The sequence below is a fragment of the Macaca fascicularis genome, chromosome 17 (genome assembly GCF_037993035.2).
Source record: "Macaca fascicularis isolate 582-1 chromosome 17, T2T-MFA8v1.1".
NCBI classification, from domain to species: domain Eukaryota; kingdom Metazoa; phylum Chordata; class Mammalia; order Primates; family Cercopithecidae; genus Macaca; species Macaca fascicularis.
Genome location: NC_088391.1, coordinates 11,528,644 through 11,549,001, shown reverse-complemented (window position 1 = coordinate 11,549,001; position 20,358 = coordinate 11,528,644). Strand labels below are relative to the sequence as shown.

Genomic DNA, 20,358 nt, shown 5'->3' with positions numbered 1-20,358 from the left:
AACACCATCCTGGCCAACAAGGTGAAACCGCTTCTCTACTGAAAATACAAAAATTAGCCGGGCATGGTGGCACGCGCCTGTAATCCCAGCTACTCGGGAGGCTGAGGCAGGAGAATCGCTTGAACCCGGGAGGTGGAGGTTGCAGTGAGCCGAGATCACGCCACTGTACTCCAGCCTGGGTGACAGAGCAAGGCTCTGTCTCAAAAAATAAAAATAAAAAAATAAATAAAAAATCACCCAGCTGAATAACTCCTCGTCCCTAGAAGACCCACTTCCTTGTCGTTCAACTACTTCTGATGTTTCTTCTCATTAAAAAAGTAAAATATAATGTTTAGTAACCTTTAAATCAAAATACAGCATCATATGTGGAGATCGAAAGCCTACTGTTATCTGTTGTTGCTTTTTGTTTTGTTTTTTGTTTGTTTGAGACAGGGTCTTGCTCTGTCACCAGGCTGGAGTGCAGTGGCACAATCTTGGCTCACTGCAACCAACCTCTGCCTTCCAGGTTCAAGCTATTCTCCTGCCTCAGCCTTCTGAATAGCTGGAATTACAGGAGCATGCCACCATGCCCAGCTAACTTCTGTATTTTTAGTAGAGATGGGGTTTCACCATGTTGACCAGGCGAGTCTCAAACTCCTGATCTCAAGTGGTCCATCTGCCTCAGCCTCCCAAAGTGCTGGGATTACAGCCACAAGCCACCACACCAGGCCTGTTGCTGCTGGTTTAACAGCTGATACAGGTGTTCTGATGATGCTCCTGTGATGCTTAGTTACACCAAACACTCTTTTTAAACTGTAATAATGGTAAATCATTTTTTTCTGTTAAGTAGTTATGTGTGAATAAGTGTAAGAAAATGGTTGCTTATCAGTAGCATGTAAATTAAAAGTCAGGAGTAATGGTGATCCCAAACAACCACAGACTGTCCACAGTAGCTGAGATAGTGACAGCTTTACTTTCTGATGGTTCAGTGTACACAAACTTTGTTTTATGCACAAAATTCCTAAAAATATTATACAAAATTGGCCAGATGCAGTGGTTCACGCCTGTACTCCCAGCACTTTGGGAGGCTGAAGCAGGTGGATCACTTGAGGCCAGTTCAAGACCAGCCCAGCCAATATGGTGAAACCTCGTCTCTACTAAAAATACAAAAATTAGCCGGGTGTGGTGGCACGCACCTGTAGTCTCAGCTACTCAGGAGGCTGAGGCATGAGAGTCACTTGAACCCAGGAGGTGGAGATTGCCCTGAGCCGAGACTATTCCATTGCACTCCAGCCTAGGCTACAGAGTGAGACTCAGTCTCAAAAAAAAGAAAAATGTGCAAAATTACTTTCAGGCTATGTGTATAGGTCTAATATGAAATGTAAACAAATTTTGTGTTTATATTTGGGTCCCATCCCCAAGATATCTCATGTATATGCAAATATTCTGAAATCTGAAGAAATCCAAAATCCTAAACACATTTTGTCCCAAGCATTTCAGATAAGGGGTACTCAACCTGTACAGTGTTTTGGTCATTTCCTTGTTTCCCCTCCCCTTACTTTCATTCTCTTCTCTATTCTCACCCCCCTCCCCACCCTCTTTCCACTCTCAGTAGGCCCTCCATGAATGTTTGTTAAATGTCCAATGTCATTTTAGCATCGGAAAGGTAATCTTTTTTTTTTTTTAAATTCTAATTGCCTATGGTGCTGACATGCATTATGAAATTTGGATATTAATTGGCCCATATAGCATATGTGCTCTTGGGCTTTGGGACATAGTTATAAGAGCATTAGAGAATTACATTAACGCTTCCCACACTTTAATAAGCTGTGTATTGAATGCTAAATCTAAATGCCTGGAATTTAAAAGTCTCAGTCTAGGAAAACACAATATTGATATTTTAACAGTAAAGACACTAAATACTTGGGAGCAGAAGAAATTTAATATTCATTATAGAATTTTTAATCCCTGAGGAGGTAATTTATTATTGATTTTAAAGGTCTTTGAAATCTTTTGTAAATATTCCTTGTGTCTTTCTCTTTTTTAATATCTTCTCTTAGGCTCATTTCTTTTCTCTTTCACAGGTTTCTGATAGCTAATTAACACCTCAGCATTACAATTCTGCTTTCCATAAACTTCTGTGCAGAAATCTAGGGAATCCAAAAGAATTGGAGAGTGCTGAGCTCCCTGGAGTCTGAAGCCTGGAGAAACCATCCGGAAGGCTGTAGCTATTCATCTCGAAGGAGCAGATGTTGTCCCTCCCCAAGGAGTTATTATGGGTTGGAAGAAATGAGAAAATGAATATAAACAAGTTATTTTGTGAATGTTATCAAATACGATCAGCACCAACCAAACAGAGCTCTAAATGCGTAAGTATTCTTTACGGATAGAAGCAAAAGCAAATGAACATTATAGTTTTCTAACTACATTCAGAAGCAAATAATTTGAGCAAAAGCACAGACCTAATTGGGTCGTACATGATAGCATGTGGAAAACAGTCCTGGAGAAGCAGAAAGTGTGTTGCTGGGTCAGCTCAACTGGTTGTCGTCCATCAACTCTACCCCCTAGCCATGGCTCTGCAGACTTCTCTAGAAGGCTTCCTTCTTTCCAAGATGGCTGGGCAGAGTCACAGAGACAGTGATCTAATGTCCCTTAGGATGCTTATGGGACCTGTTTCTCTGGATGAAAAGCCAATCAAGGATAGGACTGGAGAGGAACCGAAATGCTTTCGTGCTGAGCTGTCTGCTAGACGCCGGTATTTTCAATCAGCTAGCCTGGGGTTTCTTGCTGTTGTAGGACAATCAGTTTACCTTATGCCTAAATTTCAAGAAAGGAACCATACCAGCAGATAGCGACCACAAAAGTGGTAGCCTGATGAAAAAGAATAATCTTGGGTGTAGTGTAAATGTAAAAACTATGAAGTTTTTTAAAAATAAAAAAAATTCACTTGCACACACTGTCTTTGAAAAGTTAGTGGGCAACTATTTACTAGCTGAAACAGAAACACTTGATTGTGTTGTGAATGCTTAGGGAAAATGTCATGATGGAGGTGGATTTGGAGCTGACAATAAAGGATGAATGAGAATCAATAGTCTGAGAATGAAAGGGGAAGACATTCCCTGTTGAATAAAGGACACCGGGAAAGTCACAGGGTGTAACAATGTATATGTGTTTCAGGAAAAAGCAAGTGGACTCAATGTGGATGAAGTGTGGAGGGGATTTTGAGACATGAAGCTTGAAATACAGTTGACCCTTGAACAAGGTGGGTTTGAACTGCAGGTGTCCACATATGCACAGATTTTTTTCAACCAAACATGTTGATAAATACAGAATTCATGGTAAACCCACATATACTGAGGGCTGACTTTCCCTATCTACCTTCCACAAAGTATGCACAAGTATATGTGGGAGTCCTGGAATCAATCCCCTGCATGTACTGAAGTATGACTGTATATGTTTCTTTTAACCTAAACTTCCTATACTAACTCTGCCTTTGTGTATTTCCGCATTCCTCCTGCCCCAGAAAACTAGATAGGTATTTAAGAGGGAGAAAAAATAAGCTTGAAATATTTTAGCAGTTACCATAGAGAATAAGAAAAAAAATTCGCATTATATGCAAGGAAAGTCAAGCATGATATATAATTATTCAGAATCAACCACTAAAAAGGCTCTTCAGTAAAATAAAGAATAATTATCCCAAAGGAAGTGATTGTTTTGACACTTAATTGGGAGGACAGCCAAAAATTTAGACTAGGATTATAGCCCTTGCCTTGCTTTTGGAAGATTTCGTAGTGATTATTCAGAGAAGCTGATGTTCGCAATTCTAGTTAACTTGAGTTATGGTAAAATAAAATAAAACAAAACCCTATGGATGCATGTATATAAAGAAGATTGACATAAAATCATTATCCATTGTTTAATAAATGACTTGAAACCTTTTCCTGATGTAGCTAAACTTCTCTCAAAAATGAATTTTGGCTGGGCGAGGTAGCTCACACCCGTAATCTCAGCACTTTGGGAGGCCCAAGTAGGCGGATCACTTGAGCTCAGGAGTTTGAGACCAGCCTGGCCAACGTGGTGAAACCCCGTCTCTACTAAAAATACAAAAATTAGCCGGGTGTGGTGACAGGTGCCTGTAATCCCAGCTACTTGGGAGGCTGAGGCAGAAGAATCATTTGAACCAGGGAGGTGGAGGTTGCAGTGAGCCCAGATCATGCCATTGCACTCCAGCTTGGGCAACAAGAGCAAAACTCCATCTCGAAAAAAACAAAAAAAGAATTTTAATTCCCCTTTTAAATTTCCCGACACTCTTTGTTTTTGCTTATTCACTAGACTAGTTGAAATAGTTTCATTTCTTTCCTTTACTTTTTTATTTTTCTGTCGCATGACCAGTAAGAGTGATATTCCATGGCATCAGGAGTGGTTGAGATGGAAATCACCAAGGGATTGATCTCTGAAGAATCCTGAGGAGTGAGTGTTCTAGGGAGATGGGAAAAAATAAAAGCAAACTCCAGTTTTCCAAAGTAAAAAGAGTTCATTTCTGCAAAGTAAGACTGATGAACCTGACAATGATTCTGAGTGAGAGTCTAGAATGGGTTATTCAAAGTCTGCTCCTAATAAAAAGTGAAGACCAAGAATTCAACAGAGGTTGTTGAAGAATATAGCATCAGATCGTCCGGAAACTTATTAGACTAGTGAATATGTAGCAGAGACGGCTAATTGTTCCCCAATAAACATTCTCCTCATCTTTTTATTAAAAGCACCCACCGAGTTTTAATTGGGAGCATGATGGCTTATATAGAGACTCCACTTTCTGCACTCCACTGTGGCTGGGTGTGGTCACATGACTAGGTTCTGGCTAATGGGGTGTAAGAAGGAGCCATCAGTCTGGTCCCTGGATTGCTCCCCTCCACTTTCTCCTTCCTTGTTCTGCGGTCTGAAAGTGGTGAGGGAACGTCATCCAAATAGTCAGAACAATACCCAGGGGACTGTGGAGCAACAGCCCAGAGGGTCCCTGAGTCCCTGGATGGCCACATGAAGAAAAAACACCTATCTCCCCCCGCAGGCTGTATGTTAAAGAGAAATAGGCCTGCATTTTATCTGAGCCACCGCATTTTTAAGTCTCCATGTGATAGCAGCTTAGGTTATATCCTAATCAAGAAAACGTGGACTGTAATAAGTCATTTGCTTAGGTCTCTTATGATGTACTTCTATACAAAGAGAAGAAATGTGTGCAAGACAACATGAATTTGTAGCTGGAAGAATAATGTTACTCAAGTTGTCCTGATTAACCTAGGTTTGCAAACTATAGCCATCAGGTAGAATTTGACTCTGCATTTTGTTTTCAGTACAGAATGCTTTTAAAAATTACAATTTTTTTGAGTGTTTTTAGGACAGTATGTACTAACTCACCACAGTTCTCAGTGTCTTACTCCTGCCCCTTTGTTAGTTTATTTATTTATTTATTTATTTTGAGACAAAGTCTCACTCTGTTGCCCAGGCTGGAGTGCAGTGGCATGATCTCGACTCACTGCAACCTCTGCCACCCAGGTTCAAGTGATCTCCATAGAGACAGGGTTTCACCATGTTGGCCAGTCTGGTCTTGAACTCCTGACCTCAAGTGATCCACCTGGTTCGGCCTTCTGAAGTGCTGGGATTTGGGATTACAGGCGTGAGCCACCGCGCCTGGCCCTCTTTATATATATATTTCTTTCTTTCTTTCTTTTTCTTTCTTTTTTTGTTTTTTTGAGATAGTCTCGTTCTGTTGCCCAGGCTGGAGTGCGGTGGCATGATCTCAGCTCATTGCAACCTCCGCCTCCCGGGTTCAAGTGATTCTCCCACCTCAGCCTCCAAGTAGCTGAGATTATAGGCTAGTGCCACCACGCCCAGCTAATTTTGTATTAGTAGAGATGGGGGTTTCACTGCGTTGGCCAGGCTGGTCTTGAACTCCTGACTTCAAGTGATCTGCCTGCCTCAGCCTCCTAAAGTGCTGGGATTACAGGCGTGAGCCACCACACCTGGCCTCTTTGTATATTTCTGTTCCTTGCTTGGCACCTGAAGGCATATGAGTTATTAGAGTAATAGACTGTGCTGCTGTTCCAAATACCCCTGACAATACTGTGGCTTAAAAATGAAAGAAGTTTGTTTCTCTCTCACCTAAAACCTGTAGGTAAACATTCCCAGTCAGTAAGTAGCTGTACCCCAAATGGTCATGAAGAGCCTTAGGTTCCTTCCAACAAGTTGTTCCCTCATCTTCAGCTGGTTGTTTGCATGATCATAGATGAGTCACAATGAATGACTCCTGCTGTCAGGAAAGGAAAGCAAATCAAACAAGCAAACATGAGGGAGGCATGGACCTATTTTAAGTGTAGAGTTTGGTGAGTTACAATGAATATATACACCTGTGCAAGCACCACCCAAATCAAGATCCAGAATTTAGGTTGTCAACCTCTTTTTTTAATTCGTTGTTTCGGTGAAGATACTTTGCCCCTGAATTTGTGGATAGCATTAAGCCAAGAAGAATAACAATCATGTTGAGTAGCATGAGAATCCAAAGGCATCTTAAGAATCCAGAGATATGAGATGAATATAATTTAGTGGGGGTAAGTGCAAGCCTTGCCCTTGAATTAAAAAATCAACCTCAGGCTGGGCAGTGGTGGCTCAGGCCTATAATTCTAGTGCTTCGAGATCAGGGTGAGAGCATCGCTTGAGGCCAGGAGTTCAAGATCATCAGCCTGGGCTACATAGTGATGCTACGTGTCCACAGATATTTTTTAAAATTAGGTGGGCATGGTGGTGTGTGCTTGTAGTCCCAGCTACTCAGGAGGCTGAGGTGGGAGGTTTGCTTGAACCCAGGAGTTTGAGGCTGCAGTGAGCTATGATCGTGACCAGCCAATAACCAGAGTGAGACCCTGTCTCAAAAAACAGAAAAAGTAAAGAAACCAAAAGTCAAATTCACAAGGTAAAGAAAAACATACAAAACAAATGTGTAGCTTAATAAATCACATAAGAGAATTTTATTGTAGCTACCACTCAGCCAACTAATCAAGAAATGAAACTTTTCTAGCCCCCACTGTTGCAATCACAGCTCCCTCATATCTGCCTTAAGTAACCGCTAGCCTGACTTATAACAATTACTTCCTCACACTTATTTATAGTTCTATCACCTAAATAAATGTTCATCCTTAGATATTATCATTGAATCTTCCCCATTTTATAATTTGATACGTCTTTTTTAGTCTGCAGATTCCTTTTCTTTTTTCTTTTCTTTTCTTTCTGAGACAGAGTCTCGCTCTGTTGCCCAGGCTGGAGTGCAATGGCGCGATCTCGGCTCACTGAAACCTCTGCCTCCCAGGTTCAGGCGATTCTCCTGCCTCAGCCTCTCGAGTAGCTGGTATTACAGACACGTGCCACCACGCGCGGCTAATTTTTTCTATTTTTAGTAGAGACGGGGTTTCACCATGTTAGCCAGGATGGTCTCGATCTCCTGACCTCATGATCTTCCCACTTCAGCCTCCCAAAGTGCTGTGACTACAGGTGTGAGCCACCACACCAGCCTACAGATCCCTTTTCTATCCCTTTATTTTCTTTACAATTTTTCCATTGCAGAACTGGCACTTTTTGACCAATAGAGTTTCCTACAGTCTGGATTTTGTTGACTGCATAATACTTATTGCTCAGTTTAACAATTGTCTCTGTCCTCATTATTTCCTGCAAATTCATAACTGGATTCAGGTACTTGATCAGACTCAGGTTTGATTCCTTTGGCAAGGAGGTGGTAGTGTTCTTTCCGCAGGAAAAATATATTATCTGGTCGTTCCTCTTTTTGTGGTTTCCAGAGCTGCTGATATGTAGGGCCTAAATCTATTAATTTATTAAGGGTTTCAAAATAGTAATATTACATTTTGGTCATTGTTGCTTTATTGTTTTACTTGTATTACTTTTAAGAAGGTACACCTCCTCTAATCTATAATTTGATTATCGTAAGTGTACAGTTAATATAATTAAGGCAAATAAATATGCAGTTAATGTAATTAAGGCAAAACAAATGCTTGCCTTTTTATTTATTTAGTCTTTTAAGAAAATTGTTTTCCTAATATCCTCCAAAGGTGACTAGTTTCTTTGATAGCATTATAAAGTCTTAAGTTTAAGCATGTTTAATAAGTGCAGAGTTAGGGAGTCTCTAAGACCACCTTCATTTCTGACACCAAACGCACTGTTCAGGGGTTTCCAAGACCACCCTCCTTGCTGATTTCAATTTCAAGTCTGGGGGTCCCCAAGGCAACCCCCGGGTTTGAGAAATTCCCTGGAAGGACTCACAGAACGCATTGAAGTCTGTTATACCCACAGTTATGGTGTATTATAGTATAATGATATTCTGGAAGAGGTCCAGATTAAAGTCAGTCAAAAAAGCAGCACATAAATCAGAGTCCAAGTAAGCGCCATGTGTAGATCTTACATTTGTCCTCTCCCAGTGAAGTGGTGGACAGTGCTACATGCTTCTAACAAGACTATCACTTTCTTCCTCTTCTTATAAGGCCACTAATTTCGTCATGAGGGGCCTACCCTCATGATCTGATCTAACCCAAATTGCCTCCCAAAAGCCTCATCTCCAAATACCATCGCACTTGGGATGAGATCTTCAACATATGAATTTTAGGGGGACATAAACATTCAGTTCATAACATGGGCTATATAGATGGGCCACAGGTGGTTATCAACTCCCTAAACATTTATATTCAAAGTTTTATACAGGTATGTTCATTTTCCTAGTAGGAGTTTTTGTTCTCATTGACATCCGAAAGAGATTACTAACCCACATTTTAAAAACCACTTTCATAAATTATGAAAAATTGCAAAAGGGAGCACATCTTTCTCCCCCTTTCAATATGAGGTTAAATGAATGAATAAATGTTTCTCTTTTTTAGAAGATATAAAGTAAGAAGAATGATTTGAAAAGATATAAATTTTTCCTCCTTTTTCTATTACTGTTTTATATGATTTTCCTGGAAATTTGAGTTTGTGGAACAGCTGTGAGTTTATTTGCCATGAAAATACGGAACCAGCTGTAGAGACTATGAGAAGTGATAGGCGTGGGGGGTACTGAAAAGAATATATAGTATATATGTGGGCAAGTGGAAATCTTGTAGGCAAGTTAAGGACAAGAATTTCTGCTGTCTTTTCACCTTTAAGAAACTTCAATTGATTGTCTTGGTCCACTTAATCTGATAGCAACTTCTTTACTTCTTCCAAATGATGTCATTCTAATGATGGAATAAAACTAGAGGTGCTGCAACATTAATGATTAGTTCAATAAATTGCAAAGTTGTCTCAGGACAGGCGTGGGGTCAGGATGAAGTGTTTCTGTCAGATTTGAATCATCTTAGCTAGCTTTTCAGATTCAGTTATTTCCAGCTAGCACCTTTCCGCTTTCGTTAGAATAAAAGACATGTGACTGCTGAAAGAACCATGTATATGGCTATATTCTAAAACGCAACTGCAGCATTTTCAGCTCTAGGTAGGTTCCTGAAGCTTTGTGTTCTGCACCCACAGCCCTCAATGTGATTCAGAGCTGGACTCATTGAATTTTCAGAGCTGTCAGAAATTAATCCTCAGAAACATTAAAAATAGGTAGACCAAACTCTGCAGCTCTGCTGAGAAAAATTACATGTATACTTGTTAGCTAGGCAGCCCAGAGGGCTCATAAGGGAATTGGCCAGCAGGGAAAGGCCTGTGGAGGTGAAAATCAGGGCAGCATTGTCCCTCTATGTGTGCACAGTGTAAAAACTTCTAACAGCATGTTTCTCTCTTAACAATTTATTGATCTGAAATCAGGTTAATTTAACTCAACAGCCTTTTATTTTTATTTTTATTTTTTTGAGATGGAGTCTTGCTCTGTCGCCCAGACTGGAGTGCAGTGGCACAATGTCGGTTAACTGCAAGCTCTGCCTCCTGGGTTCACACCATTCTCCTGCCTCAGCCTCCTGAGCAGCTGGGACTACAGGTGCCCGGCTAATTTTTTTGTATTTTTTTAATAGAGACGTGGTTTCACCGTGTTAGCCAGGATGGTCTCCATCTCCTGACCTCGTGATCCGCCTGCCTCGGCCTCCCAAAGTGCTGGGATTACAGGCGTGAGCCACTGTGCCTGGCCTCAACAGCCATTTTGAAGGCAGATTGATAAAATGCAGCTTGAGGGTTATAGACAGCCAAGAAGAGGGAGCATTCCCATCTTGGTTGGGATTTAGTGGTTGAAAGTTTGTAGTTAAGTGTGTCCCAGTCTTCTTAGCATCATTGGGCTGAATTGTCCTTGGCTTCTGTCTTGCACACAGTCCCTCCTTTGTTACCCAGTGGGCCAACCGTGGTCTGGCAGTGGCTTTGCGGTGCTTGGAAAGTTACTCTAAGGAGGTAGCTCCCTATGCTTCAGGTTTGCACAGTGATATGAGACCTTGTACATTCCTTGTGATATATTTATATATTTCATTACTTTTTTCCTGTGGACTATGTATTTCTAAATGATATGTTTCTGTAACTGCCTTTTCTAATCAAAACCTACCAAGTTCTATAGTAAGAGGCTCTAAGTATTTTATAGTTAAAGCTTCTGATTTGAGATCATGAAAAAATGCCTACTAAAACCACAATAGGTCAGACACAGTGGCTAGCACCTGTAATCCCAGAGACTTGGGCCAGGAATTTGGGACAAGCCTTGGCAACATAGTGAGATCCCATCTCTACCAAAAAAAAAAAAAAAAAAAAATTAACCAGGCATGGTAGCACATGCCTGTAGGCCCAACTACTTGGGAAGTGCAGGAGTGAAGATTGCTTGAGCCCAGGTGTTTGAGGCTGCAGTGAACTATGATTGCACCACTACACTTCAACCTGAGCAACAAAGTGGAGCCTTGTTTCTAAAAACAAAACAGGCCAGACATGGTGGCTCACGCCTGTAATCCTAGCACTTTGTGAGGGCGAGGCAGGTGTATCACTTGAGGTCAGGAGTTTGAAACCAGCCTGGCCAACATGGCAAAACCCTGTCTCTACTAGAAATACAAAAATCAGCTGGATGTGGTGGTGTGTGCCTGTAATCCCAGCTTCTCGGGAGGCTGAGACATGAGAATTGCTTGAACCCCAGCAGGTGGAGGTTGCAGTGAGTTGAGATGGAGCCTCTGTACTCCAGCCTGCACCACCTGGGTGATGGAGCAAGACTGCATCTCAAAAAATAAAAATAAAAATAAAATAAAATAAAACTAAACTAAAGCACAACAAATTATAAATAATTTTCAAGAATATGCCTAAAAATATTAAATTATAAGTTCTAAAGTACCAGAGAATCAACAAAATGTATACTTTCAAAGAAATTTGGAAATGTTAAAACACTTAAGTATTATAAATAAATATAAATAAAATTCTCAATATTTCTTCCCTCGAAGGAAAGCTGGATTTAGATTTGACTATAGACTAAAGATGAAACTGTAATGAGTGGTGAATCAACTATAGCCTGATATGTCATGGACCAGATTAATGTGTCAGTTCATTTGATCATAATCTACTTATATATCAGAGCATGAATTTAAAATCTTAATGTATAATTTTAGAGTAAATTATTTTTTCAAAAAAGGAGTCTTAATTTTCCTAAAAATGAACATGGAAAACCTTATCTAAAGCAAAATATACTCATAGCTGTTCATTTAGGATGTATTCTAAAATTCCTAGGGACTTTAAAACAACAACAAAAAAATTTTTTTTTTTTTTTTCCAAGACGGAGTCTTGCTGTCACCCAGGCTGGAGTGCAGTGGTGCAACCTTGGCTCACTGCAACCTCTGCCTCCCTGGTTCAAGCAATTCTCCTGCCTCAGCCGCCTGAGTAGCTGGGATTACAGGAGTGAGCCACTGCATCCAGCCAACAAAAAATTTTTATATTTATTTTTTGCTTTATTATTTAGCAATTGTTCTTCATAGATTTAATCTGTATGATACTAAGTCATCATTCTGTTTCTGCAAACACACCTTAGCAAAATGAGCTAAGTATTATATAATTAGGAAACAACAATATTGAATTCATTCATAATAGTTCTTTTTCCTGTATTGTTTCAGAAACATTAAGATAAAAGAAACTTATAGTTCATTTTTACTATAATAATTTTTTTGTTAGTCAATATTTCTGGTAGACTTATATTGCTAAGACACCAAGTTCTAGCTATAGAAAATGAAGGCTAAACTACTCAAGTTTAATATTCTTTCATCATATAGTTCTTCCTCTAAATTGGTTAAATCTAATTATTATTCCTATGCAATCAAATCATGCAGACAGAATTGAAAATATAATTTTGATTTTGAAAGAGTATACCTTTGATTTTTCTAGAAAATGAGATGTGCATATCTCTAGGATGAATAATTTCCAAGTATGCATTTAAAATTCTTTTAGATATTGATTTTTAAATCATGTTTCAGAAACCATTATAGTTATGCTTACAAACACAATAACAGCCATCTCTGTAGAATTCAGTAATAGCTGTTGGACCAGAGAAATAATGTACTTCATTTTAAAAACAATTTAACATCAGCTATATATGCGCTCATACATTTGGATTTTCAATGTTTGATTAATAGAAAAATACATAGAAATAGTCTTACGTGACATTCTAGGAAATTAAACTTTGCTGAGTCATTTATTAGAACAGAGAGACCAAATCATTAATCTGTTTTAACTTTATAGTAGTCATTAGGAGCTACTGACACAGTTGAATTTTCCTTGAAAATGTTTCTTAATTGAAAAAATACTCAGATGCTAAGTCTAAAAGATTATTAAAAACCATGCAATTTATTCTCTGCTTTGTAAAAATTGAGTCATTAGTCAAGACTTTTAAAAAACTTGAATTCTTTCTTTCTTGTAGTTGATGGTTATTAATTTTGAGAAACCGATACTGAGCAAAAGTGAATAGCGTGCTGATCTTGCAAAAACTCAAGCTATTGTTTTTATTTTCCTAAGGCTTGCATTTTAATGTTGTTTTCTTTATACATTAATAACTCAATGAACAAGCCCTTTAGGAATGAAGTTTCATTGTAACTCATTTGACTGATTTCAGACATATACATGTACATTAATCACGTGAAGCAGAGCTCCGCGCTTATGTTAATGGGAGATAAAAATTTCTCTTTCAGCCGTGTTCATGTATTACATCTACCTGAGGGGCAGGCATAAAGATCATTCTGGAATATGTGAAAATTGGTTAAATCTGTCTCCCTGATCCCCATCCTTTCATTTTCTTCTCTATTCATTTCACTGAATGAGTGAATGACTCTTTTAATCATTTTGGATAGTTAGGACTTTTTGGGAACATCAGAAGGATATGGGCCTTATATTTTCCAATTTATAAGAACAGAAAGAGAGGGAGGAAGAGGATTCTTGCCTATATTGATTTTTATGCTGCAGGTGCCCTGGGAGCTCTCAGTGTGCACATGCCAACACACCCAAGAAATGAGCTGGTTAGCCTGCGTTGTTTGTAGTAGTATTTGAACTTCTCAGTGGTGCTTTCCCACTTAACCTTTATAGCATCTCTGTATGTCCTGCCTCACTTCCTGGAGCCTTTCTCTGCCATTCTTCACTCTGTCTGAATGGGAGCTGTGCTTCTCACAGGAGACTGCTGCCTAATGTCACTGCCAGTCAGCTTCCAAACACCATAGGCAATGTCACTCTTTTCACACAGCTTCTACCTTGGAAAAAGCAGAACTGAGGAAGTTTGAAAGCTGCACAATTTTTTTTTTTCAATGTGAAAGTTTAGATACTGTAAGTGTCTTTGAGTACTTATACTTACTACTTATCTCTTGGGTGGTACTTAGCACTTTAATGCATTATTTTTCTCCCACATAGGGCACTTCTCTTTTAATTTTCTCATTTTGGCAAGTTCATCTTTCAGAACTGCTAGATCACAGGAGATCATCATTGACAGACACTGAAATCCTCTTTGTTCTAAAGCCAAGTATATGACTAGACCAATGAGAATTAAGGAGACCTGAAAGGCTTTTGGCAAGATAGCATCAACATTCCCAGAACTTGGCAGGAAGGAAACTAGGAGGTGAAGACATCCATTTAAATGATTAGGGTTGGCGGGGGGAACCTCCTCAGGGTAAAGGCGGCCTTTCTAGCCGTTATCTCTGCTCCCACAACCAGCTGGAGTCTAGGCCCCCTTAACTGTCAAGTCCAAAATCTCCACCATTACACTGATGGTAAAAATGGTTCCCACAGACCGTTTGCCTTCAGAAGGTTATTATTAACATGCACATGTCACATATTATCTGAAAGCAGCCTGTCTCCACCCAGCTTCTTTCTATAATATCATTTGGCCTGTGGATTAGCTAAATTAGCCTCTAAATACTGATGGCAGGAAAATCCGTCAACTATTGGGGTGTGGTACAGGTGGGAAAGAAGTATACACCTGGGTTCGGGGGGTGAAGGCAAAATAATGACCCGGGATCAAGCAGGACCAAGGTAGAATTTCAACCATGATAGGTCCATTGCCTGATGTTCATGACAAGTCAGTACTCCAAGACACTGGGTTGCAGCAGAGAAAGAGGTTTAATCTTAGGGTCACCCAAAACCTCAAATACATATCTCCATGAGGAGTTTAAGGCAAGGGTTTTTAAGGGTTTTGGGGTAGGCTGAAATTTGGAGATCATTGATTCATTGAAGAGTGCAGGGTGACGTCGTGGGACAGGGAGATGAAGAAACTGCGTTATCATGCAGATTCATTTCCTATATGAAGGGTCACTGGAATTGGGGATTTGGAAAAAAACCTCTTAAGCAATTCCTAAATGAAAGTCTTATGATTCTAACGTCAGAGATCCTATCTATAAGAACAATGGGGATACAAATTAATTCTCAAGCAGATTCTAACGTCGGAAATCCTATCCATCAGGAAAATGGGAGTGCAAACGGTCAGTATCTAGTGCTACCTGACTTTCAATTACAAGGAAGTGGGCCAAAGTGCAGCTTGATCCATGGTTAATTATATGTCTTTCCAGAATTTTTCTTAATCCTGTGAGGATGGCTTCAGGATAAGGAATTTTGGAGGCCAAGAACTTCAAGGGGAGAAAACCTTAAAAAAAACTGCAAGATCCTAAGGAGAAAAGAGAACAGAGATGAACAGAGAGGGAAAGAGAAGAGCTGCCTGTTTCTGAAACCAAAGAATTGTTGAAGGACAACTGGAATTTAGTTGTGATTTTTGATTAATAATGTATTTTTAAATTCTTTTTTTTTTGCCCTCAGAAAATCAGGCAGAAAAGAATTTTTTTTTTTTTTTTTTTTTTTTTTTTTTTTTTTTGAGACCGAGTCTCGCTCTGTCGCCCAGGCTGGAGTGCAGTGGCGTGATCTCGGCTCACTGCAAGCTCCGCCTCCCGGGTTCATGCCATTCTCCTGCCTCAGCCTCCCGAGTGGCTGGGACTACAGGCGCCTGCCACCACACCCGGCTAATTTTTTGTATTTTTAGTGGAGACAGGTTTTCACCGTGTTAGCCAGGATGGTCTCAATCTCCTGACCTCGTGATCTGCCTGCCTCGGCCTCCCAAAGTGCTGGGATTACAAGCGTGAGCCACGGCGCCCGGCTAAGAATGTGTTTTTTTAAGTAAATTGAAATGAGGAGCTCAAAGGTCTCTGAAGGTTACTGAAGGTATAGAGGCTCTTATTATATCTCTTAATTTTTCTCTCATAGAAATTTACTAGTAAGTGAATTATTACACTAGTCTGAGACTATTTCTGTTCCAGAAAAAGGGAAAGACAAAGATAGATAGGTCTTTTTGATTTTTGACAACTCCTTATGAGCCTTTAGGACTCACATTCTCAGCCAAATATGAGACTAACCCAGAGAAGTATTGTGCTGGAGTGATCTGAATGGTTTAATGCTGAAAAGAATGGATTTAAGAAACAGGCAAAGAAAAAAAAATACAAAATACCAAACAAACTCTAGAATCTACTAATAATAAAATATCTAATGTCTTGCACTCTATAGAGTGCTTTCCCCAGACGCATATTATCTCATCTGAAGTCCTCATGACAACAGCTCTGTGAGATAGAAGGGGAGGAATTGTTCTTGTCTTACAGATATTTGAGGTTCAAAAACAATAAGATGCCTGTTCAAGACCACACTGCCTCTCTGTGGCTGATCTGAGACTTGAACTAGATCTTTCGACGCCCAGTGTGAGATTCATATTCCACTTCTGCCCAAAGCCGTGGCAAACTTACATTTTCTTTATGGTATGTCATACGTATCTTCAGAAACAGACTCAGAGACAGAATTTAGTGTTCAGGCAGTATTATGGAGCGCCCTTGGGATCAACACTGTGGAAGGGAGAGGGCAGGAGCTGATTAGGCGAGGGAGAAGTGAGCTGGAATGCAGGAGCAGCAGCCTAGGCCAATGCCATGGAGAGATGGGGAGTGGAGATGACCCATCAGAGCTGCCATGCACTGGACTGCACTGGGCCAAAATGGCTGGGCCCACTTCATCACTGAAAGCCAGCTGCCCTTAGGAAGGCAGCCGGGACTAGTACTTTATTGAAGGGCCATGCGGTGAGTGGCACGTCTCTGTAGCCACCATGAAGAAGGAGGTGAGGTTGTGACTCATCTTGCTTAGCTTCCAAAAAAGAAAAGAAAAGAAAAGAAAATCTGTAGTTATCTTAGTGTCGATTAGAAGCTTCTGAGAATGCTTGCTGATAATGGCCATGTAAAAACAGAAAACTCTAGTCTACCTTCTGCAGGTCTCACCATTGTAGTCTCAGCATTGCTTATCTACATTCCAAAAGAAAAGAGGCTAAGGCTCTTTCTTAACAGGTGCTAAAGAAGAGTCAGAATAGAAGGCGTTATGCTCAACATAAGCATAAGGCATAGCAAGAGCATAAGGCCTGATTCCATCATCGGTGTCCCTAGAGCAGTACTTCTCAGTCCTAGTGGGCCTGTCCCTCAGTTGGGGATCTTGTGAAAATGCAGGCTCTGCTTTGATGGGTGTGGGGGTGGGGCCCAACATCCTGCATTTGTATCAAGTTGATGCTTTTGGTCCTCTGGCCACATTTTGAGTAGCAAGGCCGCTCAAACTCCTCATTCTAACTTGGTCTTCTTTGACCCAGTATCTTTATTTTGCCTCTACTCCACAAACCAGGGTGAGAAATTTATTCTCTCAAAGTTGTGGAGGCTAGAAATCTAAAATTATGTTGTCGGCAGAGCTATGCTCTTTCTGAAAGCCTTTAGGGGAGGATCCTTTTTTGTTTATTTCACTTTCGGGTAGTTCCAGGCATTTCCTAACTGTTGGCAGTATCACTCCAGTCCCTGCCTCCATCTTCCTAAACATTTTGGGAAGTGCTAATCAAGACTTCTAAAAACAGCCTATACCTTCTGACTCCTGACCCTTTTATTATGCTCTTTGCATTGTGTTTTGCTCCCTTTAGTGAGCCTGACTCCTTTGCCCCAAACTTCTCCAGAGCAGGTGTTAAAGGAGTCCTGATCCAGACCTCAAGGGAACATTCTTGGATTTCCTGCAAGAAAAAATTCAGGGCGAGTCCATAGAGTAAAGTGAAAGCAAGTTTATTATTATTGTTATTATTATCTTTATATATATTATGTTATATTATTCATTTAAATAAAAGAATGGCTAGTCCATAGACAGAGCAGCCCCAAGGACTGCTGGTTGCCCATTTTTATGTTTATTTCTTGATGATATGCTAAACAACAGGTGGATTATTCATGCCTCTCCTTTTTAGACCATATAGGGGTAACTTCCTGACATTGGCATCGTATCCGTAAACTGTCATGGCGCTGGTGGGAGTGTAGCAGTGAGGACGACCAGAGGTCCCTCTCATCAACATCTTGGTTTTGGTGGGTTTTATCTGGCTTCTTTACTGCAACCTGTTTTAACAGCAAGATCTTTATGACCTGTATCTTGTGCTGACCTCCTATCTCATCCTGTGACTTAGAATGCCTTAACCGGCTATAGAGCCCTTACCAGGATTACTGTGGTTTGATGAAAATGCAGACCTCTCTCTTCTCCTGTGTGTTCTTTGCTGGTAACTTAATGACACGCTAGTATTTTTGCTAGATAGGGATTGCTGATATTTTGGTTAGTGTTATAAATTTCCGGTGTGCTACGTATGTTTATTGTGGCACTATTCACAATAGCAAAGACTTGGAACCAACCCAATTGTCCATCAATGATAGACTGGATTAAGAAAATGTGGCACATATACACCATGAAATACGATGCAGCCATAAAAAAGGATGAGTTCATGTCCTTTGTAGGAAACCATCATTCTCAGCAAACTGTCGCAAGGACAAAAACCAAACACCGCATGTTCTCACTCATAGGTGGGAATTGAGCAATGAGAACACTTGGACACAGGAAGGGGAACATCACACACCGGGGCCTGTCGTGGGGTGGGGGGATGGGGGAGGGGATAGCATTAGGAGATATACCTAATGGAAATGATGAGTTAATGTGTGCAGCACACCAACATGGCACATGTATACATATGTAACAAACCTGCATGTTGTGCACATGTACCCTAGAACTTAAAGTATAATGATGAAGGGATGGCCTGCCCCTCCACACCTGTGGGTGTTCCTCCTTAGGTGGAACAAGAGACTTGAGAAAAGAAATGAGACACAGAGACAAAGTATAGAGAAAGAAAAAGTGGGCCCAGGGGACCGGCGCTCAGCTTACAGAGGACCCACGCCAGCACCGGTCTCTGAGTTCCCTTAGTATGTATTGATAATTATCTTTACCATCTTAAAAGATAAGGGAGTGGCAGGACAATAGGATCATTGTAGGGAGGAAATCGGCAGTAAGACTTATGAACAAAAAACCTCTGTGACATGAATAAGTTTAAAGGAAAATGCTGTGCCTTGAGATGCATATGCAAACATCTCCATAAACTTTTTAGCAGCATTGTTTCAGCCTATCACATGGGGAGAAACCTTGGACAATACCTAGCTTTCCTAGGCAGAGGTCCCTGCGACCTTTGGCCGTTGGCCGTGTACGTGTCCCTGGGTAGTTGAAATTAAGAGAATGGTGACGACTTTTAACCAACAAGCTGCCTTCAGGCACTTGTTTAACAAAGGCACATCCTGCACAGCCCAAAATCCATTAAACCTTGAGTCAACGCAGCACATGTCTCTTGCAAGGACAGGGTTGGGGGTAGGGTCACAGATTAACAGCATCTCAAATACAGAACAAAATGGAGTCTCTTATGTCTACTTCTTTCTATATAGACACAGTAACAGGCTGATCTCTCTTTCTTTTCCCCACATAATAAAATAAAAATAAATAAATACATTTCCAATGTTGTTTAATTATAATATTTTTATCAGTGATTTAGAACATAATCTTCACTCTTTTTCTTCGAATCTCCTCTCTTCTCTTACTCCCTGAAGCAAATTCTGCCAAATAGAAGACTGCCGTTTGCTCAGCCACCTGGAAGTGCTTTCTGAGCCTAGACCAGAACTCTGCTCTCTGATGTGTCCCATTCTCGGAGCAGATTTTACTCCCTCATGTCAGTCACAGTCAAGGGTTTGACTTCACTTCCTATTAACCCTGTTTTTAGCACCAGGAAGAAGGATATCAGACATATTCTTTCTTTTATGAAAGTCTAGTTTCACTCCACATTACCCAAAAGTCCTCTATATGGTACATCTTAAATTTGTAAAACAATCTTATCTGAATCTCAGTGTCTTTCTCTAGGTACGGTTTTTATGTTGTTGGATATGTTTTATTAACTGTTTATAATTTACACTTTCTAATGTGGTTTTGCGTACAATTAGATGGCAAGAAAGAGACGATGGCTATGGGAAATGTATGGATACATCTATGCACATAAAGGCATCGTTCTGTATCCCATGTAGCACCATCACAGCCATTTAAAACGCTTGAATCATTCTGGATAACTAGATTGTGATTTTAAACAGCTCAGAAGTGACATTTTATTTATTAATTCAACAAATAATTATTGAGTGTCTACTATGTGTTACGGACTGTCCTAGACACTCATCTACCAGCCTTAAACTTTTAAATGATCTATTTCTAACATCTTCTACATTTCCTTTTGCTTTATCCTTTCAATAGTACTCTGACATGAGTCTAACCTTTTCTTGGCATCATGGGGCTGGAGACAACACGGTGGGTTGAAAAGGCACTGTGTTGGAAGTCAAGAGAACTGGACTGTAGCTTCAGTTTTACTAAAAATGATTTGTGGGACCCTACATATTTATTTTCAGGTTGTTTTATGTAAAAGTTCCTTGTAAATTGTAGAATGCCATAAACATTTAAAGCACCATCATTATGGGCATTCATTTTAATACAGGTAATAATACACATATTTCTTCAGTAACAACTCAAATATATGGAATTGTT

At 40.1% G+C, this 20,358-nt stretch overlaps 1 protein-coding gene across 2 annotated transcripts in view; it reads left to right on the top strand.

The window, feature by feature from the left end:
* Nucleotides 1-20,358, top strand: part of LOC135968084 (uncharacterized) — a 36,994-nt gene that overhangs the window by 10,700 nt on the left and 5,936 nt on the right. The window contains exons 2-3 of one of the 2 annotated variants that reach the window (XR_010582544.2): nucleotides 2,064-2,348; nucleotides 3,157-3,241. Coding sequence is in view for 1 of the 2 variants with exons in the window: in XM_074021822.1 (XP_073877923.1) it covers nucleotides 2,064-2,078 (15 nt within the window). In the remaining variant the exon portion in view is untranslated. Of the gene's footprint in view, nucleotides 1-2,063; nucleotides 2,378-3,156; nucleotides 3,242-20,358 lie in introns of those variants that run through there. The other variant, XM_074021822.1, reaches the window with a different exon arrangement.